At 53.0% G+C, this 20878-nt stretch overlaps 1 protein-coding gene across 1 annotated transcript in view; it reads right to left on the minus strand.

Annotated features, from left to right (window-relative positions):
• DOCK2 (dedicator of cytokinesis 2) overlaps positions 1 to 20878 on the minus strand; it is a 364075-nt gene that overhangs the window by 29294 nt on the left and 313903 nt on the right. Inside the window, exons 33-38 of the mRNA XM_036240222.1 lie at positions 19922 to 20070; positions 16343 to 16428; positions 9560 to 9716; positions 7479 to 7519; positions 3329 to 3419; positions 2578 to 2697 (exon numbers count right to left, since the gene is read on the minus strand). Of these exons, the coding sequence (XP_036096115.1) occupies positions 2578 to 2697; positions 3329 to 3419; positions 7479 to 7519; positions 9560 to 9716; positions 16343 to 16428; positions 19922 to 20070 (644 nt within the window). The remainder of the gene's footprint in view (positions 1 to 2577; positions 2698 to 3328; positions 3420 to 7478; positions 7520 to 9559; positions 9717 to 16342; positions 16429 to 19921; positions 20071 to 20878) is intronic.

The following is a 20878-nucleotide window of genomic DNA, read 5'->3' on the forward strand; positions in this document are numbered from 1 at the left end:
CCATCTACTTCACATGCAGTTCATAATAGGAAAACACACCTAGATGAAGAAGAGGCGGGAGGAGGGAGGGGAAGTTGCCAAAATGCAGAGTGTGCTCTCTCTGCATCCAAGTGCAAACTAAATAAGAGCAAGTGCCGAGCGGAGCCGCTGAGGCCGTGAACCTGAGGACGGCTCAGTGAGCAGCATGCCAGAGGACCCAGGTCTCTTCATCCTTAGCAAGCGGTGGTGGTGACACCCCAGGGGACTGTTCGGTTCAAGTGGAGGTCTTTGCCATCTTCCTACCTTAATAGGCCAGAAATGCTGTCCCCATGTGTGAAGTGACTGAGAAGGGACCAGGAAAGGGGCCAGGCAGGAGCCAGATATCTGGGATTTCCTCCCACGTCTGCCCCTGTGGCCACTGGGACCTCTGACGTCATGAGCTCTGAGCCTGACACATTACAGCACCTGCTGGCTTTGAGGCGTGGCGTGGCAATGCAGCGATGGGGCAGGCATAAGGACCGGACGTGAGCAAGTAAAGCACAGAGCAGCTGAGGGAGTGCTGGGTTCTGAGGGATGCAGAGGAGTCTACCACGTGATGACAGAGGGACTCGGGGTGGAAGCCATGGTGCGTGTCTGATGCAATGAGTTTCCATGAGGAGAGGTGGGGGGAAAAGAAGCTGAAGGGAGCTAAGGAATGTGGGCTTCATTCTAGAAGCTTCCACAGCAGTGGCTTTCGGAGTGAGCTGTACCCATCTGCTCCCTCCTCTTTGCTCCCAAAGTACTTAGTTACCACCCTGTTCCACCCCCTCCCCCCACGATGGCACGACGAAGGTAATGGGCCAAAAAGGCTATGGTGGGCACGTCTGCTTTGCCAACTGAACAGCAAGGTCTTTGCGACTGGGGGATGATGCCTTTTTCCTCTCTGCTCAGCACAGGGCGGGCTGAACTGAACACCTTGCAGACCACAAAGCTCAGCATGTACTTTGCGGGCTTTCCCCGCACCCCGCTGTGACCGACGTCATCAACGGATCAGCCACAGTAAGCGGCTTGATGTCCTGCAGGGCAGCAGGTTCCAGAGACAGCAGAGGCTCTGCCCTCAGGAGGCTTATAATTGTAAATCATAAAAGCAACGTTCTTCCACTGCTCAGCTCCGGGAACTGATAAGCCCTTCCACAGAGGTGACCTCCTTTTGCCTTCCCAGGGAAGGTGGGGAGACCAGACTACGGCGGAGGCGGCGGGCTGGAGCGACAGGACAGACCGGCGCTCCGTGCTCAGCTGTGTCCTGATGGACTGCAGGCCTTTCCACTCCGAGGAGAGGCGGTAGGTGAACGGGGGACTGGAGAAAGGCTCGAAGGAGGAAATGGCCTGTCACCTGGGGCTTCGAAGGCGGAGTCGGGTGACCAGGTGACAGTTACCACTTAACAAGATGTGACTGTATACCAGGTCCTATGCTAGATGCTCTTCGTGCATTTTATCACCTAATTTTCACAGGGTCACTAGGAAGTAGGTGCTATTAGTATCTCACTGTTATGGCCTGGGAATTAGCATCTCCGAGAGGCCGAGGGAACTGTGGGTGGAGGAGCAAGGTTTGCACCCGGGCCAGCTGGCTCCAGAGCCTGAGCACGTAGCCACCAGGCCACGTCTCCCACAGGATGAGTGTCAGCTTGCGGGTTGGAGCTGCCTAAAGGTCCCCTGGAGACTGGAGGGTGGGCAGCAGCTGGTCTGGCTCATCTGACCAAACCCAACCCAGCATTCTGTCTTTGCTGTTTAGGGATCAGTGATGACACCAGCTAGTCAACATTCAGTTATTGGGCCCTGCACGCCAGGCTCTGTTCCAGCCCCAGGGCACTCAGCAGTGCACAAGTCTCTGCACGCATGGCATTCGAAAGTAAGCAGCCAGCAAATGAACATGTAAAACCAAAAGGAACAAGGTGGTGCCTGATAGTGACAGTGCTTTGAAGAGGCAATGAGGGTGACTCGGGCTGGGCGTTGCTTTGTCTAGGGTGATCAGGGAAGGCCTCCTTGAGCTCATGACATCTGAGCAAAGCCCCGAGCCATGAAAAGGAGCCAGCCATGGGATGCTATGGAGGGGGAGTGGTCTACACTGGGAAAAGCAAGTGCAAGGGCCCTGAGGTAGAAAAGAGCTTGGCATAGGTGCTGTAACATATTAGCCTGGCAGGGATGAAATGAGAAGAGCAGACAGAGAGAATAGATAATAGCACATGTGGGCTCCATAGGTCATGGGAGGATTGTGTAATTTGTTCTAAACGGAACGGGGCGACCATTAAGATGACTGTGAGCAGGAGAATGGTGTGATCCGAAGTATGTTTTATGATCCCCCTGTTTCCTCTATGCAGGAAACTCTGTTGGGGTCAATAGAGGAAGCAGGAAGACTGTTTAGGATTCACTGAGTGTCCAGGTGAGCAATACTGGTGCCTTGAATGGAAGTGGCAGGACGGGAGGGGGAGAAAGATGGAGAGAAGTGATCAGATTTAGGATTGGGATGAAGATCTGCAGATGGATTAGGTGTGGAGTATGAGAGAGGAGCCGCCCTTCCCAGCAGAGTCCCCACAGAGAGGGAAGGCAGGGAGGAATTACCTTTCCTTTGTCAAAGTACCCTATGATGATCTCATACAGCGTCTCCTTCAGCTGTCGGTGGGTCTGGGGGTGCTGCTGGCCTGTCTGCATGACCTGGGATGCGCACTGCTCATCTGACCACTGTGGAGAGAAGACAGGTAGAGTCACCAGGGGCTGAGAGGCCACTAAGGGCAGGTGCCTTTCCCACTGATGAGGAGAGAGATGCCTTCCTGCCACCCTGGGTGTCAGCAGTCAGAGAGATACTGGTCTGCAGGTTCTACTTGGGAAGTGTCTCCTGATTTTGCTGAGTCACGCTTGACTCTCTATTCAGTAGGCTATTGGCCAATATATGTGCTTTGTAGGGGTTTTCTTTGAACCCTAGGAGACACGGTCCCAACTCTTCAAAAGCCAAAGGAAATCCCTCAGACTTTGTCCACATACAGCAGTGCTTTCAAGAGGAGGAAAACGGCTCATGGGGCAGGCTAATGATTTAGAGTTGATGTTTAGATGTTATATAAAACTGTTGAATGTTATATAAAACTGCAAGACATATGTCTAGGGGTTACTGTTGCTGCTAAATGTGAAGGTCACTCAAGACCTCCTGTGACCAGGTGAAGCAATGCAGAAAAGTAACCTACCAGGTCAAGAGTTTTGGAACTCAGAACAAAACAAAATCTATTTGGCTAATTCTTTTTCTGTTTAAACTCTCCAACTTGCTGCGAGGGCCCCGAGGGATTCCCAGCACAAATCCACTTCACCGAAAGGGCAGTACCTTGAGAAGCCAGGTGTGGAGAAGGAGCGTGTAGGCAGCCTCTGTGTAATTGTCACAGTCCAGGTGAAGATCGCGAAGTTTGTACAGGTACCTATTTTGAAAAACATGCTGAGTTACCAGGTGCAGTGATAAGGAGGCAGATGGTAGAACCAGGTAGAAGCCAGACAGAACAACTGAGTACCACTGGGAGTCACCAGGGAGTCTTCTATCCCTGATAGCCAGCCCCCCTGCATGGCCACAATGACAGCACTTAGCATCTGTGGGGCACTTGGTGCATGCCTGGTACTGTGCTAAGTATTTTAAATGCTGAGATCATTTAATCCTCACGATAACCATGTAAAATGGGTCTGTTAAGGATATCCACTTTCAGATGAGAAAACTATGGCCTGGAAAAATTAGGAATCCTTCTAGTCAGTACCATCAAATTTCATACTGAAGACACTGGCCAATGCAATATGACAAGGGAAATCAGGGAAAGAAAACTAAGTGAATTGTCAGAAGTCACGTGCTAATAAATGGAAGAGCTGAAATGTGATCTCAGGCCAATTGCCTTTACAGTCCATGCTCTAATCATTCTACCCTTCCAGGAGCATGCACAAACCACAGCACTGTCAAGGGGGCAGCTCCCACCTCTCTTCAGTGTTCTCTGGGTATAAAGGAAGTGCATTTAAGAAAAGGAAGTAAATCGTGGGCTTGAGGCCTAGAGCTGTCCGAAGGGAGAAGCTAGTATTCAACAATAATCACATCCCCACCTCCCATCCCTTTACAATGTGATGCTCCAGTTCAAATCCCTGGGTTGACTCTATAGATGAGGGGCACTGAGGACAGGACAGGAACAAGGGAAGGGACTCTGGTCAATTCTTTGATATTTGATACATAATAGGTGTTAAGGGGCAGTGAATTAACTTTTTGGTGCCTTACTTTGTTCATCTGTAAAATGACAATGCTCACAGAACGGGCATATAAAAAGCCAAGCACATCATGTCTGAAGGCTCAGAAAGTGATGGCTGGCACCGCTGCTAATAAATGTGAATTTGCACTGGAAATGATTAGCCCGGAGCCGGCACTGAGCAACAATGTTCTCATCTATTATCACCGTGAGCTTGGCTCTTCTACAAAAAAGAACCTGCCACAGTTGGGAACGGAATTCAGAGCCAAAGAACCACTGCCTTCGTGTCATTAGGAACATGATGCTTTTAGTCCTTCGGCGAAGGGAAGGTGCTGTCAGGCGATGCCCTGGTCCCTTCCTCTGAGAGGGAAGGCGGCATCTGCAACCATGCCAAGACTCTGCCCTGACTGCTCGACTACAGGGAACAAAGGGCTTCTGAGCATCAGCCCTCCAAGCAGATCTCAATGCTCAGGCTGAGGTTTCTGTTAGCAGAATCCTCCTGCACAGACGTCGCCAAGGGACGAGCCAGCAGTGAATTCCCCTGGCCACATAAAACATGGCCAGCAAGCCAAATGTAGGCTGCCTGCCCTCGGGGTAGGACTGGCAAAGATTTTGAGGAGACAAAAGGTCAGCTAGTGGTTTTTGATGACTGATGAGCCAGGACACCCTAGTGATGTTTTGCTCATTTGCTTACATAATCAGCAAAGTTGTACCGAGCACACAGGCTGCACTGGGCACTAGAGATACGTGGGGACCAAAGCAGATGCAGTTCTCGGGATTTGGAATTTATAGTCCTGGGAAAGGGGGCGGAAGTCAGTCAAATAATTGAATAAATAAGTGCCAAAATACAGCTGTGATCAGTGCTGTGAAGGAGAAGCTAAGGTACTATGATGGCAGGAGTCACCCAGGTGGGGCTTCCAGAGAGGTTTCCGTCGTGTGACAGCTCAGTTGGGATCTGAAGGTAAGGGGATGAGTGAGGGGCACCTCAGATAGAGAGATTCTTCATTCATTCATTCATTCATTCATTCATTCATTCATTCATTCATTCAATGGGTGCTTTATATATTATATCAATTTATTCTCCCAACAATCCTTTTATAGATTAAAAAACCGAGACCTGTGTTAGAGTAAACAGAGGTAGGAATAGGTAAAATCAGGTTTTGAAACCAGCTGTATCTGCCTCCACCATCATGGCTTTTCCGCCTTCTTCCTGCCCCTTCCCTTAACTTTCTAGGGATCAATTAGAGTCATCAGTGAACTTGCACGTGGCCTGCATGTAGGGAGTGCTGAGCCTGTGGCCCACATTATCCCTAAGGTAGGCGGAACCCTACCTTATCCCACCCACCCTGCCTGTCCTTGGTTTCTCGGGTCCCCGAGGGCTGGGTCTGAAACACCTGGATGGAGAGTCAGAAGGACAGCCTCCTGCTACTTCTCAACTCCTTTGTCCACTCAAGAGCTTGGTGATCCGCAGCAGAGCCCCAAGCAAGACACCCTGATAGGCCGGGCCTGGGACTCAGACCCAAACCTGCAGAGGCCAGACGGGCAGCTGGATGGAGTAAGCACCGCGAAGCGCAGTGGTGCACGCAGACCGTGTTGTGACCAGAGTTCTCCTGCACTGTCCAACGGAGACAGTTGCTGGGACAGTGCTGCTACGCCTTCTGAGTTCTTTAGGAGAATAGGGGAATTTGGACTTTTTAATGTAAAATCTCTAGATTTTTAAAACTTGGCAAACAATTAAAAGTGTTTTTAAATACGACGTCTGCCAAACAGAACAGTTTTCCCAGTTACATCCTGTTTACAATGTCTGGTTTAGGCAAACATGCCTTCCCTAGATTACTCTAGGACTGCAATCTCCAAAGCTTATGGGGATCTGGGAGACGCCATCTGTGTTTCTAAAACGGGAAGGAGAGAGAGGGGCGGGGGCGGGGGTGGGGGAACGTGTGCCAGGCCCTCTACCTATAGCATCTCTTGTAATCCTCAGAACTAAGGGCAGAATGATCCTACAGGGAGAGCCTCGGCCCCGAGGGACTCAGTGATACATCCAGGGTCACAGAAAACCAGGGGACGGCCCCAGGCCTCTCGAACCCCACAGCTTTGTGCGACTACAATAAGATGTGCAGTGATAAGTACCCTCCAAACTCAGGACAACCTATGGCAGGCTGTTTTTTTTCCAAGTGGTGGTTCCTATTTCTCAAATAATGCGGAACGAAATAAGGATGTAAAAACATCTGCAGTCACAGCGGAGTTCAGACTTTGGGTCCAAAGCCCTGACGGAGCGGGGCTCGTTAACCTGGCGGTCGACTCCACTTCGCAGGCTCTTGGCTCATAAACAAATGCGTAAAGATGTACGTCCAAGAGTTTTGTCATCGTGCTACTTGTGACAGGAAGAAAGTTGGAAACACCTAAGTGTTCAACAATATCGGAGTGGCTATATAAATTATGGCATCTTCTGAAGAGAGAATTTCAGAGTCTCATTAAAAATGATCTCGAAATAAACCTGTTGACGTGAAATTCTTGTCCAGCAGAGAATAAATTATGAGCAATATGATCCCATTTTTGCAAAAGAATATGCATGCACAGAATTCAGTCTATATATAAATATAAAAAGGTCAGGAAATAGGTATGGATTCTGGGAGTTTATTTCATTTTTTTGGTTTAGCTTGTCTGCATTTTGTGAGTAATTTTTGTTTGGGTAAGGTAATTAATATGCATTATTTCTGCAATGAGTAAAAATAACAATAATTTTTAAAAAAACTGAAGAAAAATATGAGATTCTGAGAAAAATAGGCAAGGGTGTTCTTTGCTCCAGGCTACTGTCCCTCCAAAACATCCTTCATGATATGTTCAAATAGCTATCCTTTAAATGGCTAATAGACAGCGGCGTCACGCATCGTAGCATGTTTTCCCTTTGGAATTGGGCTGCCCATGACCTGGCTACATGCCTTATAAACCGAGGACTCGGGTTCCACATGCCAACGTTGCAACCAGTGCAAGTGCAATTCACCAGCTTGGTCCACAGGTGGGCTAAGGACTGCAAAGCAGCATGGTGGGTCAGAGAACTCCCGGTGGATTTGGGGTGCTGATTAGAGGAGGATGAAAGGAGCTGAATCTGGGAAGGTGGATGAAAATCAGGACACAGAAGGCCTGGGGTACCAAGAAGATACATTTAAATTCTATCCCGAAGGCAGTAGGGAGCCATGGATGGATGTTGAGCAGGAGAGTGACACAGCAGGTCTGGGTTTTACAACACAAAAATCTTACCTTATGTACATCTCTTCCCGATTGTTATCTTTGTAGAAATTCTAGGTAGGGAAGGAAAACAGTGATGAGTGTTTTTCTCTGCAGAGCGGCAGGGGTGGAGGGTATCGTAATGGAGATGAGACGGGAGATTGTTATTTATTATCTGGATGCCCTGAGACGGGAGCAAGAAATTTACTTTCCTGAATGCATCCAACAGCCTCCTTAGTAGAGTCTGCCTGAGAGTCACTTCCCTGACCCTGAGACTGTAGGGACAGAGGAAGTACCTCAGTCATCACATGTCAGGGATGCAGGGAGCTAGGAGCTCCACTGAGAGGTGGGCTGCAAGGCTGAGGAGTCTGCGCGGACAGCGTCTACTGGGAAGGCAGCCCCGCTGGTCCTTACACGCCCAGGCCCTGCGCTCTGCAGGACCTGAGCTGGGAGCAGGGTGACAGTAATAGTGATCATAATGGACCCCAGTGAGAACAGCAGATCTGAACTCCTGACAGTGCAGAACTCTCAGGGTCATGATGAGATTCCTGGAGATACCTATTTGAGCTCGAGGGTCATTCAGACCCCTGGTTGTCCTGGGCTCCACCACCGGAGATCCTGATCCCACGCATTTTTAAACACACCCTTACAGATTTTGAGCCGGGAGGTCATGACCTGATCTGTGAGCCACACTTGGGGAAAACCTGGGTTTAATACAGCACAGACAAGTGCACTTGAGGCTCAGAGAAGGGAGGAGTTGTGTTCCCGGCACACAGTCAGCTCTCCTGACACCCCTACCCCCACCCTGTCCGCCTCCCTGACACCACGCTGACCCCCAAAACTAGCAGGCTCTCTTTGCTTCCAGAACAGTCTGTCCAAAGCTTTCTCCCTGGTCAGTCTGACCACTGAAGGTCAATTTCTTCTACCAACTTCTGCCTCTTCATAGAGACAAACTGCTAAACTGGAAATCCCTCTTCCCACTCTGTGTACACTGGGCCTGGTGGGGTTGTTAGCAATGAATTTCTGCTATAATCAAGATTTTTAAAGTCCCCTTAGCATTTTGGGAAATCCATGGCAATATCTTGGCTGTTAACAAGGAAATGGAGGCGCCCTGGCCGATTTGGCTTAGCGGTCGAGTGTTGGTCTGTGGACCGATGAGTCGCGGGTTCGATTCTGGCCAAGGGCACGTACCCAGTTGCGGTTCGGTACCCAGTCCTGGTTGGGGTTGTGCAGGAGGCAACCTGTTGACGTGTCCCTTTCACATCAATGTTTCTCTCTCTCCCTCCCACTCTATCTGAAGATAAAGAGAACAAAAAATATCCTCAGGTGAGGATTTAAAAAAAGGAGAGGAGGCCACGCAACCGAACTCTGAGGACCTGTACAGTGTTTCTGGGATGGCGGGGGGGGGGGGGGGGCTCCTTGTGATGGCTTCCACGCGGTCTTTGCCCACTTTATTCACTCGGACCACTGAGGGTGGGCTGACGTGGTGGATGTGAAGCACTGTGGCCCCCGCTACCTGTCATGACCACATCACAGGACATAGGAAGGGTGGAGGCGACTTCTGGGGGCTGGCCCACGGCAGGGCCTGTGGGCAGAGGCTTAGCTGCCCTGGTCCGCCTGTGTCCCAGAGTGGTTTTCTATAAATTCTAGTTACTAGTATTGGCTCATTGTGCAAGGGAGGGAAGCCAGCAGACAGCGAGCATCAACCACAGGCAGGACTGCACGGCCTGTGAGAGGGACCCTTACTTTGCTCCATGTAGACCACCAGAAGCGTCCTTGACTTGTCTCTTGTATTGATTATGGTAGGGGCATGAGCACCTGTGGGCTGTGTCCAGCGCCAGCCTCTTAACCGCTTGCTGCTGCACCTTCCTTCTGGGCCACGCGCTAAGAGCTGAAGGCGACGCTCGTCCCACCCCGATGCAAGGAGAGCACGGTGGGGTGTGGCTCTGAGCCCCGGGGCCGGCAGGTGTCAGAGCGGGGCTTCGATCCCCACGTGTCTGACTTCCGAAGCCTGAGCGCTGCATTCCCATCAGGAGCCACAGCGACCCCCACAGCCAGCCCGCCCCAGGACCCCGTCTGCCTCGGACCCTGGGGATTGCCGCCAGCCCACCTACCAGGAGGTTCACCGTGCAGCTCATGCGGTTGTCCTTGCTCTCGTCCGTCATCACGCCCCGGTAGTCCAGCAGCTTCTCCAGCAGGCCCTTGACCAGGTTCACAAAGTTCTCCACAGACCTGGCGATGGTGGGGTGCTCGGCAGCGCACTCCGTCAGGCTGCGGGCGCAGACGGGGCAGTGAGCTCAGGCGGGGGCGGCGGGGGGTGAGGCTTGGGGTGCCGTGGGTGGAGCACAAGCCACGTAAGCTAGTGAATCCAAGTTCCTCTGGTTCATTGGCTCGTTGTGTTCATTTATCTGACTACTTATTCATTTACACACTTATTTGCACATTGACAGCAGTTCAATGGACCGCAGTCCAATCAATCCACACAATCAAACCTGCAGCATTCACGGGTCAACTGTAATCCCCCCCACCATCAAAATGGGGAAAAATAAAAATAAATTTCCAGTGTGAGAAATAGTGTGGGGAAATGATCACTTCTATACGCCCACGTTGGGAGTAGAATCAGTACGACTTTTTTGGGTAGCAATTTTCACAATAATAAAATTGTAAAGGTACGTATCCTTTGACCCAACAATTCTACTTTGGGAAATCTATTCTACAGAAATAGTCTCAGAAGTATGCAAAGATGGCCCTGGCCGGTTTGGCTCAGCAGTTAGAGTGTCGGCCCCGCGGACCAGAGAGTCCCGGGTTCGATTCCCGCTATAGGCACCTACCTCGGTTGCAGTTTGTCTCCGGCCCCAGTTGGGGTCATGTGGGTGGCAACTACTCGATTTGTCTCTCTCACATCGATGTTTCTCTCTCTCTCTTTCTCCCTCCCACTCTATCTGAAGATAAATGCAAAAATGTCCTCGGGTGAGGGTTAAAAATTTTTTTTTTCAATAAAGAAGTATACAAAGATATATTTATAATATTTATAAACTATGTCTAATAGTGAAATAGTTGGAACTATTTTACATTTCCATCAATAGGCAAAGGGTTACATAAATTGAAGCATATTCACAAACTGTAATTCTAGTAAGCCATTGAAAAGTATGCAAGATCATGCCCTGGCCGGTTTGGCTCAGTGGTTAAAGCATCGGCCCACGGACCGAAGAGTCCTGGGTTCGGTTCCCGCTAAGGGCACGTACCTTGGTTGCAGTTTGTCCCCAGCCCTGGTTGGGGTTGTGTGGGTGGCAGCCACTCGATGTGTCTCTCTCATGTCGATGTTTCTCTCTCTTCCCCCCTCTCTCCCTCCTGCTCTGTCTGAAGATAAATGCAAAAAATGTCCTCAGGTGAGGGTAAACAAAAGAAAAGTATGAGAGATCAATATGTTTTGCCACGAAAAGCTCTAAAGAATATATAGTTGGGAAAAGTAAATCTCCAAATAATATTTGTTTTTTATGTAACCAACTCACATGGAGCCTGCCATACCCCAGACATTATTCTAATCGTCTCACAGATGTTCACCCATTTAACCTCTCTTCAGTCTTATGAGACAGGCTGTTTGCAGATAGGGAAACTAAGTCACAGAGAGGTCAACCAACTTGTCCACGGTCTCAAAAGTCTGGCTTTAGCCTCTGCACTCCCAGCCACCAAACACTGCGTGTGGGTAGAATTGCGTGTCTGCGTCACAAGTCTGTGTGTTTATGAATCTGCAGGGCACACGGCCAGGAAGGATAAACCCCTGTCTTCAGAGTGGCTTCTTCTGACCAGGGAGGGGTCTAGGTGAGGGACTAGAGGAAGACCATGTTCACTTTTCAATTTAAATGTGCATCTATTATCTGAAAAAATTTACATTTGTTGTAATATGAATATTCTACATTTTAAAAACAAAAATTTAAAAAGTGACATTCCTGTTGGTTGCTAGGCACAATGCGAGGCATTGCTTGGGGCGGGGATGGGAGAAAGATATAAAATAAAAAAAGAAATAGCAAAAAGAATTGTACCTACCCTCAGGCAGCCCACAGGCTAGGTGGGAAGAGATGGATGTGTTCGCATTTTGATTAATGACTACTTCTTATTAATCACGCATTCTACACCAGAGCCTGTACGAACCGCTTTTTCTTAAGAAACCATCACAGTAAAGCTGATATCCCCCTCATTGTACAATGGAGGAAGTCAAGGCTCAGAGAGGTTAAATGTCTTTCCCAGTATCGCTCAGGCAGTGTGTGGTGACCTTGGAAACCATGACAATCACCGCTCACTATTTCCCCGCAGAGAAACCCTGCAGTGTGTGCTCAGGCATCTCGAGTCGCAGGACACAAGCGTGACCCAGGCCATTTGTTTCTGCCGACTCTCCTGGGGCAGTTTGAGTCCCAAGAGCTCCTGGGGGGCAGAGGTGAGAAAGGCAAGGATTTGGGGGGGTCATTTCCTCCCGGAAGCCAAACAAGCTGCGAGGAGGTGACGGCAACGGCCACGTTGCAGACTGTGGCTGTGATCAGACAGATCCATCTTCTCAGTGGGAGAAGCACCTGCTTCCCAGCTCCCAGAGAGATGGAAATTGCCCTTTGATTTAGGACTGTCTGGCTCAGTCACAGCTGTGCCTGGGATGGTCACGTCCAGCCCTGCTTCCCACCCCGACACAGTGCAACCCCGGTGGTGAGGGTGTGATGTCTCAGCCTCCAGGCCAGGGCAGAGGGCATCTCAGAGCCTGAGTGCAGCCAGACCGGCGATGCTCTGTCCTGCCTGTGTGTCAGGGTCGCAGCGGTGGTGGTGGGGGGTAGGGGGTGGGTGCCTTTACAACGCTCCGTGCCCAGCCTGGGTCAATGACTTGGCATCTTGAGGGGAGGGGCCAGGCGGTAGTATCTGACTGCGGAAGTTCTCCGGGTGACCCCGATGTGCAGCCGACATTAAGAACCGCTGCTTAGCCCTGGTCGGTTTGGCTCAGTGGTTAGAGCGTCGGCCTGCGGTCCGGAGAAACCCGGGTTCGGTTCTTGCTAAGGGCACGTACCTCGGTTGCAGTTTGTCCCTGGCCCTGGTTGGTTGGGCAGGTGGCAGCCACTCGATGTGTCCCTTTCACATCGATGTTTCTCTCTCTCTCTCTCTGTTCCTCTCTCTCCCCCCAACTCTACCTGAACAAAAAATGGAAAAATGTCCTCGGGTGAGGATAAAAAAAAAAAAAAAAAAGAACCGCTGCTTAGTCCACTGCTTTGCAAGCGTCAGTGTGCATGGGGCCCTGGGCACTGTGCTACTCGGCTGCGTCAACAGATCTGGCCAGGGCCTGGGAGTCTGCATTTCTCACCAGCTCCTAGGTGATGTGAATGCTCTTGGTCCTTTGAGAAGCGTGGGTTTAGAAGAACACAGTCTTGGCTTTCTTAATTTCTCCCTTCTTTAGGCGAGAGGCAAGAGAGCTGCTTGTACGGCCTAATATTGTGAGATAAATGGGCTGATGGGTTTGCAATCACCTGTCCACCCACCATCCATATATCTACTGAACATGACTGTTCTAGGAACGGTGGAACTACTGAGCCCTGGGAAATCACAATCTAGCAAAGGAAGCAGATACAGAAATAAAAAACTTATGACACTATATAATGGCACTGCCGTTTATTGAATACTTCCTGTGTTCTAGCAGCTGTGCTAAGCCTGTTTTATTGATTATCTTGTTTAATACCCACACAATCTCCTTGAGGTAGACCTTAGGAAAACCCTGGATTTATAGAGGAGGCCCGAGGTCCCTGGGTCTGGGCGCTAATCCTGGTCACACAGCTCTTCCTCTCCTTTGGGGTCCACAGTGGAATATCAGTGACAATGACGGAGCTGTGGAAACCTTCAAGCAGCGCAGTAAGCCCTCACTGAGTGGGAGGAGGGGGCAGAGTCTGTGGTCCGGCTTGAGGGCTGCAGGGGCTCACACTTGGAGCTGACTGGCACTCAGCATGGGGGCCCTCGGGAGCAGGAGCCCAGGCCCCCTCCAACCAGTCTCTCATTGCCTCTGTGAACAGTGATGTCTGGAGTTCCCTGATGACAGGTCCTCTTTCACATACTGAGCTGGCTGGGTGGGGTCCAGGCCCCAGAACACACACGCCCGGTCCCCTAGAGCCTTCCAGCCCTCCCCTCCCTACTTCTAGAAATATTTCCAAGCAGATGGAATACAGTGTGTCTCCTTTCTCCATTCACTGTGGGACCCCCACTTTAAGACAGATGTGGAAGGGCAGGAGGAACTGAGGATGAGTAGCCTGGAGAAGAGACAGAGGGCTCATGGCTTCACGCGACCGCCTGCAGCTTACCCACCTGGAGATCAATAACAACAACAGGTAACCTTTCCGACTGCCTGCGAGGGGGCAGAGGCTCTGCTAAGCATTTCACATGACTTTTCTTGCTCATCTCAACTACAGCTGGATAGTACTTTCATCCCCATTATGCAGACGAGGACACTGAGGCTCAGAGACTTCCAAGGCAGAAGCAGGGACTTGGCCACTGCATGTTCTGAGGGGTCCTGACTCCTCGGGTTGGGCTTGATTAGTTTTGGGAAAATCATTCGCACCTCTGTCTCAGGAGGAAAACAATGAGCTGTTTTCCATTTCCTTGACCTCTGCGGGGTCCTCTCGTGAATAATCACCCGGGAAGGATGTGAAAACCCAGCTGCTGACCTGAAGCCGCCACAGGCCCGTCCGCTCGTGGAGGCGGGCACTGCCAGCAGGGTGCATGTTTCACTTCCGGCCAGTATTTAGGGCTTTCTCTTTGGAACTTGAAGATAAATACTGACTCGGGCGAAACGTCACTTCCCCTGTACACTCAGCAGACGGTGGGTTTCTCCGGAGCTTTTGTGTCCCCGGTGTTTAGTGAGGGTTGTGCGGTGACAGGAAGGGACAGGGGCCGGCTGGGAGGCGGCGACCTGGGCTGGGCCAGAAGGGTCAGTGCGAGGGTCGGAGCAAGGCCTTCAGTGTGCTTTCGTTGTTCAAGTTAAAATGCTCACAGATGATCAGACACATCCAAAGGCAGAGTTACATTGGAGAATCACACAGACCAAAGCATCTGCGGTCAGGAGGACATTCGGGGTGTCCGAGCCACACTCCTCAGCCTGGGCCAAGTCCTGGGGTGGGGGCAGGGAGGTAGCAATCACCATGGAAGCTGCGAGTCCCTCTACTGAGCCTCTACCTGTTGTGTACCCGAGGCTTTGTAACGATTCCGTCTTCCAAATAACCACAGAGGGCTCATTTGACGGATGGGAGAATAGGCCAAAGATGTCGCCTGACGGGCCCCACATTGCACAGCTGTCCAGCGGTGGCACCCAGTGTCTTTCCCCAGAGACACACAAGTGGACAACACGCACACGAAAGCATGCTCAGCAGCCTTGGCCACCAAGGGCATTTAAATCAAACCACAGAAGACACCCCTTCACACCCACGAGGGTGGCTACCGTCAGCAAGACCCACTTAGCAAGCCTTGAGGACGCTGTGGAGAAATCGAGGCCTCCGCTTCTAAACGAGCCCGAAGGGTCCTCCGCGGTTAAATGCAGGTCACCACACGACCCCGCAAGTCCACCCCCAGGTGCACCCGGGCACAGCAGACACACGTCCACACAGAGACGTGTGCACGGAGGCTCCCAGTAGCGTCTTTCCTAAGAGCCAAAGAGTGGAAATGACTGTCCAGCAGCAGATGAATGAGTGAGCACAGGGGGCACCTCCAAACAGTGGGATGCCATTTGGCAAAGAGAGAAATGGATGAACCCTGAAAACATGCCACGTGGAAGGAGCCAGTCACAGCATCACGGACTGCATAATTCCGTGTCCCTGAAAGACCAGCACAGACAGACCGCTAGAGGTCGAAGCAGGCAGGCGGGGGTGGGGTGGGGAGGGAGGGTGATGGCGGAGGGGTAAGGCCTCCAGGCTTGCTTTCAGGAGGCAACAGAAAGGTCCTGAAATTGACTGTGGTCATGGCTGCACAGCTCTGCGAATGTACTGAAAGCCATTGCGTTGTACACTTCAGGTGACTCGCATGGTATGCAAATTATAGGCTGTTAAAATACAACAAAACAATGGCTTGATTCCAGGTCCAGAGCTCTGAGGAGCTGTCCACTGCCTACTGCTGGGGTCCAGCAGCGCCAGACCCGGGTCCCAGCTTGTCCACTCGCTAACTTGTCCTACTTTCCTTGGACAGGAGACTTCCCGAGCCTCAGGGCCCCACTCTGTTCAATGGGAACCAAAGAGCAAACTCACTAAACGGGTCAATGCCGACGGGCCCCGAGCAGGGCACCATACACTGCGTGGTCTGTACATGTCACTCATGCTCCATACCCGTCACCCATTAAAAAAGAAAAGAGGAGAACATAGCAAGAATCATTCTGCAGCCAGGAGGTAACAAAAATGAACATTTAGGTGGATTATTTCCCTCTTCCCCACACAGCAACGTTTCTCTTTCTGTTTCGTTTTGTTTTGTTTTGTTAATCCTCACCTGAGTATGTTCTTTCCATTCATGTTTAGAGAGTGGAAAGGAGGGAGAGAGAAACATCATGTGAGTGAGACACATCGAATGGTTGCCCCCGAACGTGCCCCCGCTGGGGCTGGGGATTGAACTTGTAACCCAGGCGCGTGCCCTCGGCTGGGAGTCAAACCTGCGCCCCTTAGGTCTGTGGGCTGCTAATCTAATCACTGAGCCCCAGCAGCCAGGACAGCAAAGCATCTTTTCGTCTGTCCCATCCCCTCACTATGAAAGAAATAGCCACTGCAGAGAGTGATGTGTGCTTCCTTCCAAAAGTGGAGTTTTCTCAACATCTACGCGTGCCCAGCTGGATGCCCAGGGAGGCGGAGCCCGCAGAGCCCCGGGGTCCTGAGCCCACCAGCCCCGGGCACTGAACTTACATGGACTCCAGCAGCTGCATGTACTGCTCGTCCCCTCGGCCGCCTTCCACCTCGTGGTCCAGCTTGAGGATGATCTCGTTCTCAAACTGCGGTCAGAGATGCAAACAGAACCAACATGAGAAGGATGAATGTGGACATTCGTCAGTTCATTTTTTTTTTTAAACCAAAACTCTAGGGAGCACCCATCATCCACCAGGCCCAGTGCTGGGAGCTGGGAATACGAAGTGGAGCAGGACACTGTGTGCCCCTCAGGGTCCCAGAGAGCGACAGGAAGGATAGTACTCCTCTCTCCACACTGCGGGGATCGCACCTGCCCTAATCGGTCTGGGGGACTCGGGTGGGCTGACCCTACCTCCCAAGCTCCAGGTGTGGGTCCATGACCCAGGCCTAACGCCTATTCGGTATCTTTTCTCATCCAGATCCTCGGATTAATGAAGGCCCAGACAAAGCCAGTGAGACTCAAATGTGAGGCTTTGCTGGAACTCTAAGCAGACACTCCTTCTGGTCCACCGAAACACGGACGGTTGTCAGCCTGAGCCGGCTGGAGGTGACCACAAGGAAGTAACCCTCTTAGAGTGACACAGCTAGGGGAGAGGCCGTGTCTAAAGCCCCAGGGAGTGCGCCCGCCCAGGTGTGCACTGGGGTCGGCTGTCCTCTCCTGACAACTGCCATCGCTGCCGTGGTGACGGCCGGGTGGCACTGGAAAGCAGCCGGGCACAGAGCGGCGTGCTGTTCTCGTCTGAGGCGCTCACTGGAGAATGCTGGCGCGACTCCCCGTGAGCCGAACGCGCCTCTGGAGCCCAGAAGGATGAGGGGTAAATAAGCACTTGTCTCAGGGTCACAAAAGAGCCTGCGGGGACGGAAACTGCAGGGTGCCAGGGGATGTGCAGAGCCGGGTGACACTCGCCACGCCTGAGCCCTCCAGGGCGGGTGGCGGGGCAACGGTCTCATGAAGCATCTCCCAGGGCAGACTGGCCCCTCCTGCTCCCAGGGGCTGCTGCGCTCTCGCACGGCTGTGACCACAGACTTGGCATCCAACAGACTTGAGCTGAGTCTTGCTTTCATTTTTTCTCTGCCAGGGGACCCTGGGCAAGGTGATAAACCTCCCTGAGGCTCAGTTTTCTCATCTGTTAAACGGAGATGTAAACACTTGCACACAGCAAGTACTCAAGCTTGTCAGCAGTGGTCATCACGGCACTGTTACACTGTCCTCACGTTAGCAGCGTGGCCTCATATCTCATTTAACCTTCACCGCCGCTGAGGCCGTGGTTGGTCAGTCCATCGCCCTACGTTACACAGACATCCACTGCCACGTTCCTCCCCGTGCGGAGGCTCTTCCAAAACGCGGCGGGATGGCCCTCTGAACGCCCCCCTCATCCGGGGACCCTGACGCGGTCCTCGCTGTACTCGCGGCAGGCATGTGGCAGGTGCTAGCTCAGGGAGACCAGCGCCGGCCCTTTCAGAGCTCAGTCTCATGCTGGAGACCGGCCTACGAGCAGGTCGTCATGCTCCGAGCCCGGTGGAGATGCCCAAGCCCCACACAGGAGGACGAGAGGCATGTCACCTGGCTGGGACAGAGTCGTGCCAGCCACACTGTGGCCAGCCCAAGGCCACTCCTGCTGCATCTTCCCAGTGCCGTCCTCATGAGAACACAGGTGTCTACCAGGCAGGTGCAGAATCCGGTGCGTGGGGAAGACAGGAAAATCTGGCAACGATGTTGCAAAGGAACTCAGAGCGGAAGAGAGATTGCCCTGGAGCCGAGAGTCCTACTCCTGCGTGAGCAAATCTGTCTCTTGCACCCCAGTGCCCCAGGAAGCAGGAGGCTTTCGCAGAATGTGGGGACTCAGCTGTAGGATGACTAGGATCTCTGCAGGCGCAGAAACGAAAGGAAGGGCTGAGACAGGCAGGACACCTGACAACAAGCCACCAGGAATCAGGCGCGCAGGCCGGGTGAGCTGGGAGCAAAGGCCCTGGCCAGGTTTCCTCTGGGCTCTGGCAGCCCGCATGTGGGAAAGGGAGCCCCGCCATCTTCCCACCACCTGGTTCTTCTCTTGTCTGATGATTTGGGCGTCATGCACGGACGCCAGTTTGTACATAAGGCCTTCTGGATTTCAGACCCCAGTTCTGGGCTCACTCTGATCCAGCTGTCAGGGCCACTTGGGGCTCATGGGGGCCTTGCCTTCCCCCTTTCCTGGGCCCCTCTCCACAGCGGAGCAGCCACCCAGCACACCAGCTGGTTTCCGGCCTGGACGCTGCCCCGTCAGTCCGCCTGACCGTCCTGTCTCCTTTGATAAGGGGAAGAGCGGGGAGCAGCACCTGGGGAACATGCTCGGAATGAACACATGCCCGGAGCCCGGCGCCCGGCGCCCAAGGCTGACCCGTCGTGGACGACGGGCCGGCGCACGGCGGGATGTGCCAACGAGGGAACCCTTTAGGGCGGGAGAAGCACACCGCAGGCACGCCTCGAAGCCGCGAGGCCCCCGAACCGCTGTCAGAACCTTCTCTTCGGGACCAGCGGGGACTAGAAATGCTTCCTTTGCACTCTGGTCGCAGGCTCTTCGGAGCCCGCGGTGCCCAGCCCTTCGGAGGGGACATGTGGAGGGCACACGGCATGAGAAAAGGCTGAAAAGTGGCACCGAGGTCAGAGCGGGGGCCCTGAACGCAGGCTGGAGGGCCTGGCCTCCACTGCGTGAGGGTTCGAGGACCACTGAGCTGGGGGCGGAGGGGGCAGAGGCCCGAGGAAGTTTAGGAAAAGCTCTTTGGAATCTGCTGCCCTTTCTGGTGCCAGGATCCGCCATAGAATGCGGCGGCCGTTCTGCGGGAGGAAGCGGGGGCCCAGCAGGGGGAAACGCAGGAGAGACGTCGGGGAGCGCAGGGCCGGGCACGGCAGGAGGGCGAGAGCTGAGGGGACCGCTAGGCAGCCTTCCCACCCTGGGTGAAACCAGCGACCACTGTGGAAGTGGGTGCTTATTCCACTGTCGGAAGCTTCCAGAATGACTGAGCCAGAAAATGGTCCCCATCCTTCAAGATTGACAGGATTGTCACCGAAAATACTGGGCCAGTGACCCTGGCCTCACGCAAGCTGCTCACCCCCGCATGCTGCCTCTTCCCATGGGGGACCCACAGGTCCCCTGAGCGGCGGGCCTCTGACCTCATTTGCCGTCCCTTTGATGCCAGCTGAGTGTGACACCTGACAGGGCCGGCTCTCTAGACAATAGAGCTCTTCCAAGTCATCCCGGAAGAGGAAGTGCCGGACAGCGGTGTGGGTGTGAGGTGGGGGGGGGGGGCGCCTTTGGATGCACCTGGGGAGCTGCTCAGGCAGGGAAGCAGGGTCCTCACACTATCAGAGAGGGACCGGGCTGATACACAGCAAGAAGGCACGTTGCAATCTGGGCCTCAGGCAGGAGGGCGTGATGGAACACGGACCAAGTCTCATCTGCCAGCCTCCTGGCGCTGGGCGCAATGTCCCCATCCCCAAGCCTGTGAGCGGAGCCCAGGCAGATGGAAGGGAGCCATCATCATGGGGAAATGGGCTGGGCATTAGGGGTGCCGGCACCGGTTTCCAGCCTCATTGTTTACCTTTTTGAAATCCCCACTCTTTTGATATTCGCACAGCATCATGTCGAAGAAGATTGGGATGGTGGCCTTCCGGAGCTCAGCCTCAGGGATGAGTGTCATCTCCAGTATCGGGCCCACCATGCCCGGGATGAAGCAGATTTTGTTCTGGCCTGGAAGAGAAGAGGGGCGGGACACACAGAACAGTTTTCAGGAGGCACGTCCTCTTCAGACGGAGCCTGGGGAGCGGAATAAAGCAGCCGAGCAGCAAAAGCAGTAGTTAGCCCTTGCACAGTTGTACACCGGGAGCCGGGCGCCATTGTGAACACTTCACATAACTAACTCCTGCGAGACGCACGCATCACCCCAAACGAGCTCCGTTACTGGGGATAATAACACAGCTGTGTCGCGCACGCCACTGTTTGTAAGGGTTTTCACCTGCGTGGTCTCCTTTGCACACAGGGCCCTGAGGGGATACGCCAGCAACAGTACATCACAGGGGCGTTAGAAATCAGGCCTGTCTGCAACACAAACCGTGCTTCTGAGATTTGGAAAACACGCTTCTATCAACTGTTTCATGAAACGAGAAAAGCGAAATTTGCTGCCAAGAATCTGATGTTGTAGCGAGGTCTGTGGAGTCATCGGGGTTAAAACTTCGCTTTAGGGTCAGATGGACTACAGAGTCTGGCTCATTTCAAGGCCTTCCCCTCGCCCTTGGCCTTCTAGCCGCGCTGACCTGGTCCCAGGACCACACACGCACCTTGTTCCTCCACTGCCAGGCCTGTACGCACTGCTCCTCCACTAATAATGTTTTCCCTCTGCACCCCAACACCCCCTTACCACCTGGCTTCCCTGGGTGGGCCCACTGGATGAATGTGCTGACAACAGCCCCCACTTGGTGCCCAGCCCACCCCCCGCTGGTCAGACACCCTGCACTGGCTTCTCGTGTTCTGTCTTCTCACCCACTTTGCAATGATCTTT

Source organism: Molossus molossus, unplaced genomic scaffold (genome assembly GCF_014108415.1).
Source record: "Molossus molossus isolate mMolMol1 unplaced genomic scaffold, mMolMol1.p scaffold_m16_p_4, whole genome shotgun sequence".
NCBI lineage: Eukaryota > Metazoa > Chordata > Mammalia > Chiroptera > Molossidae > Molossus > Molossus molossus.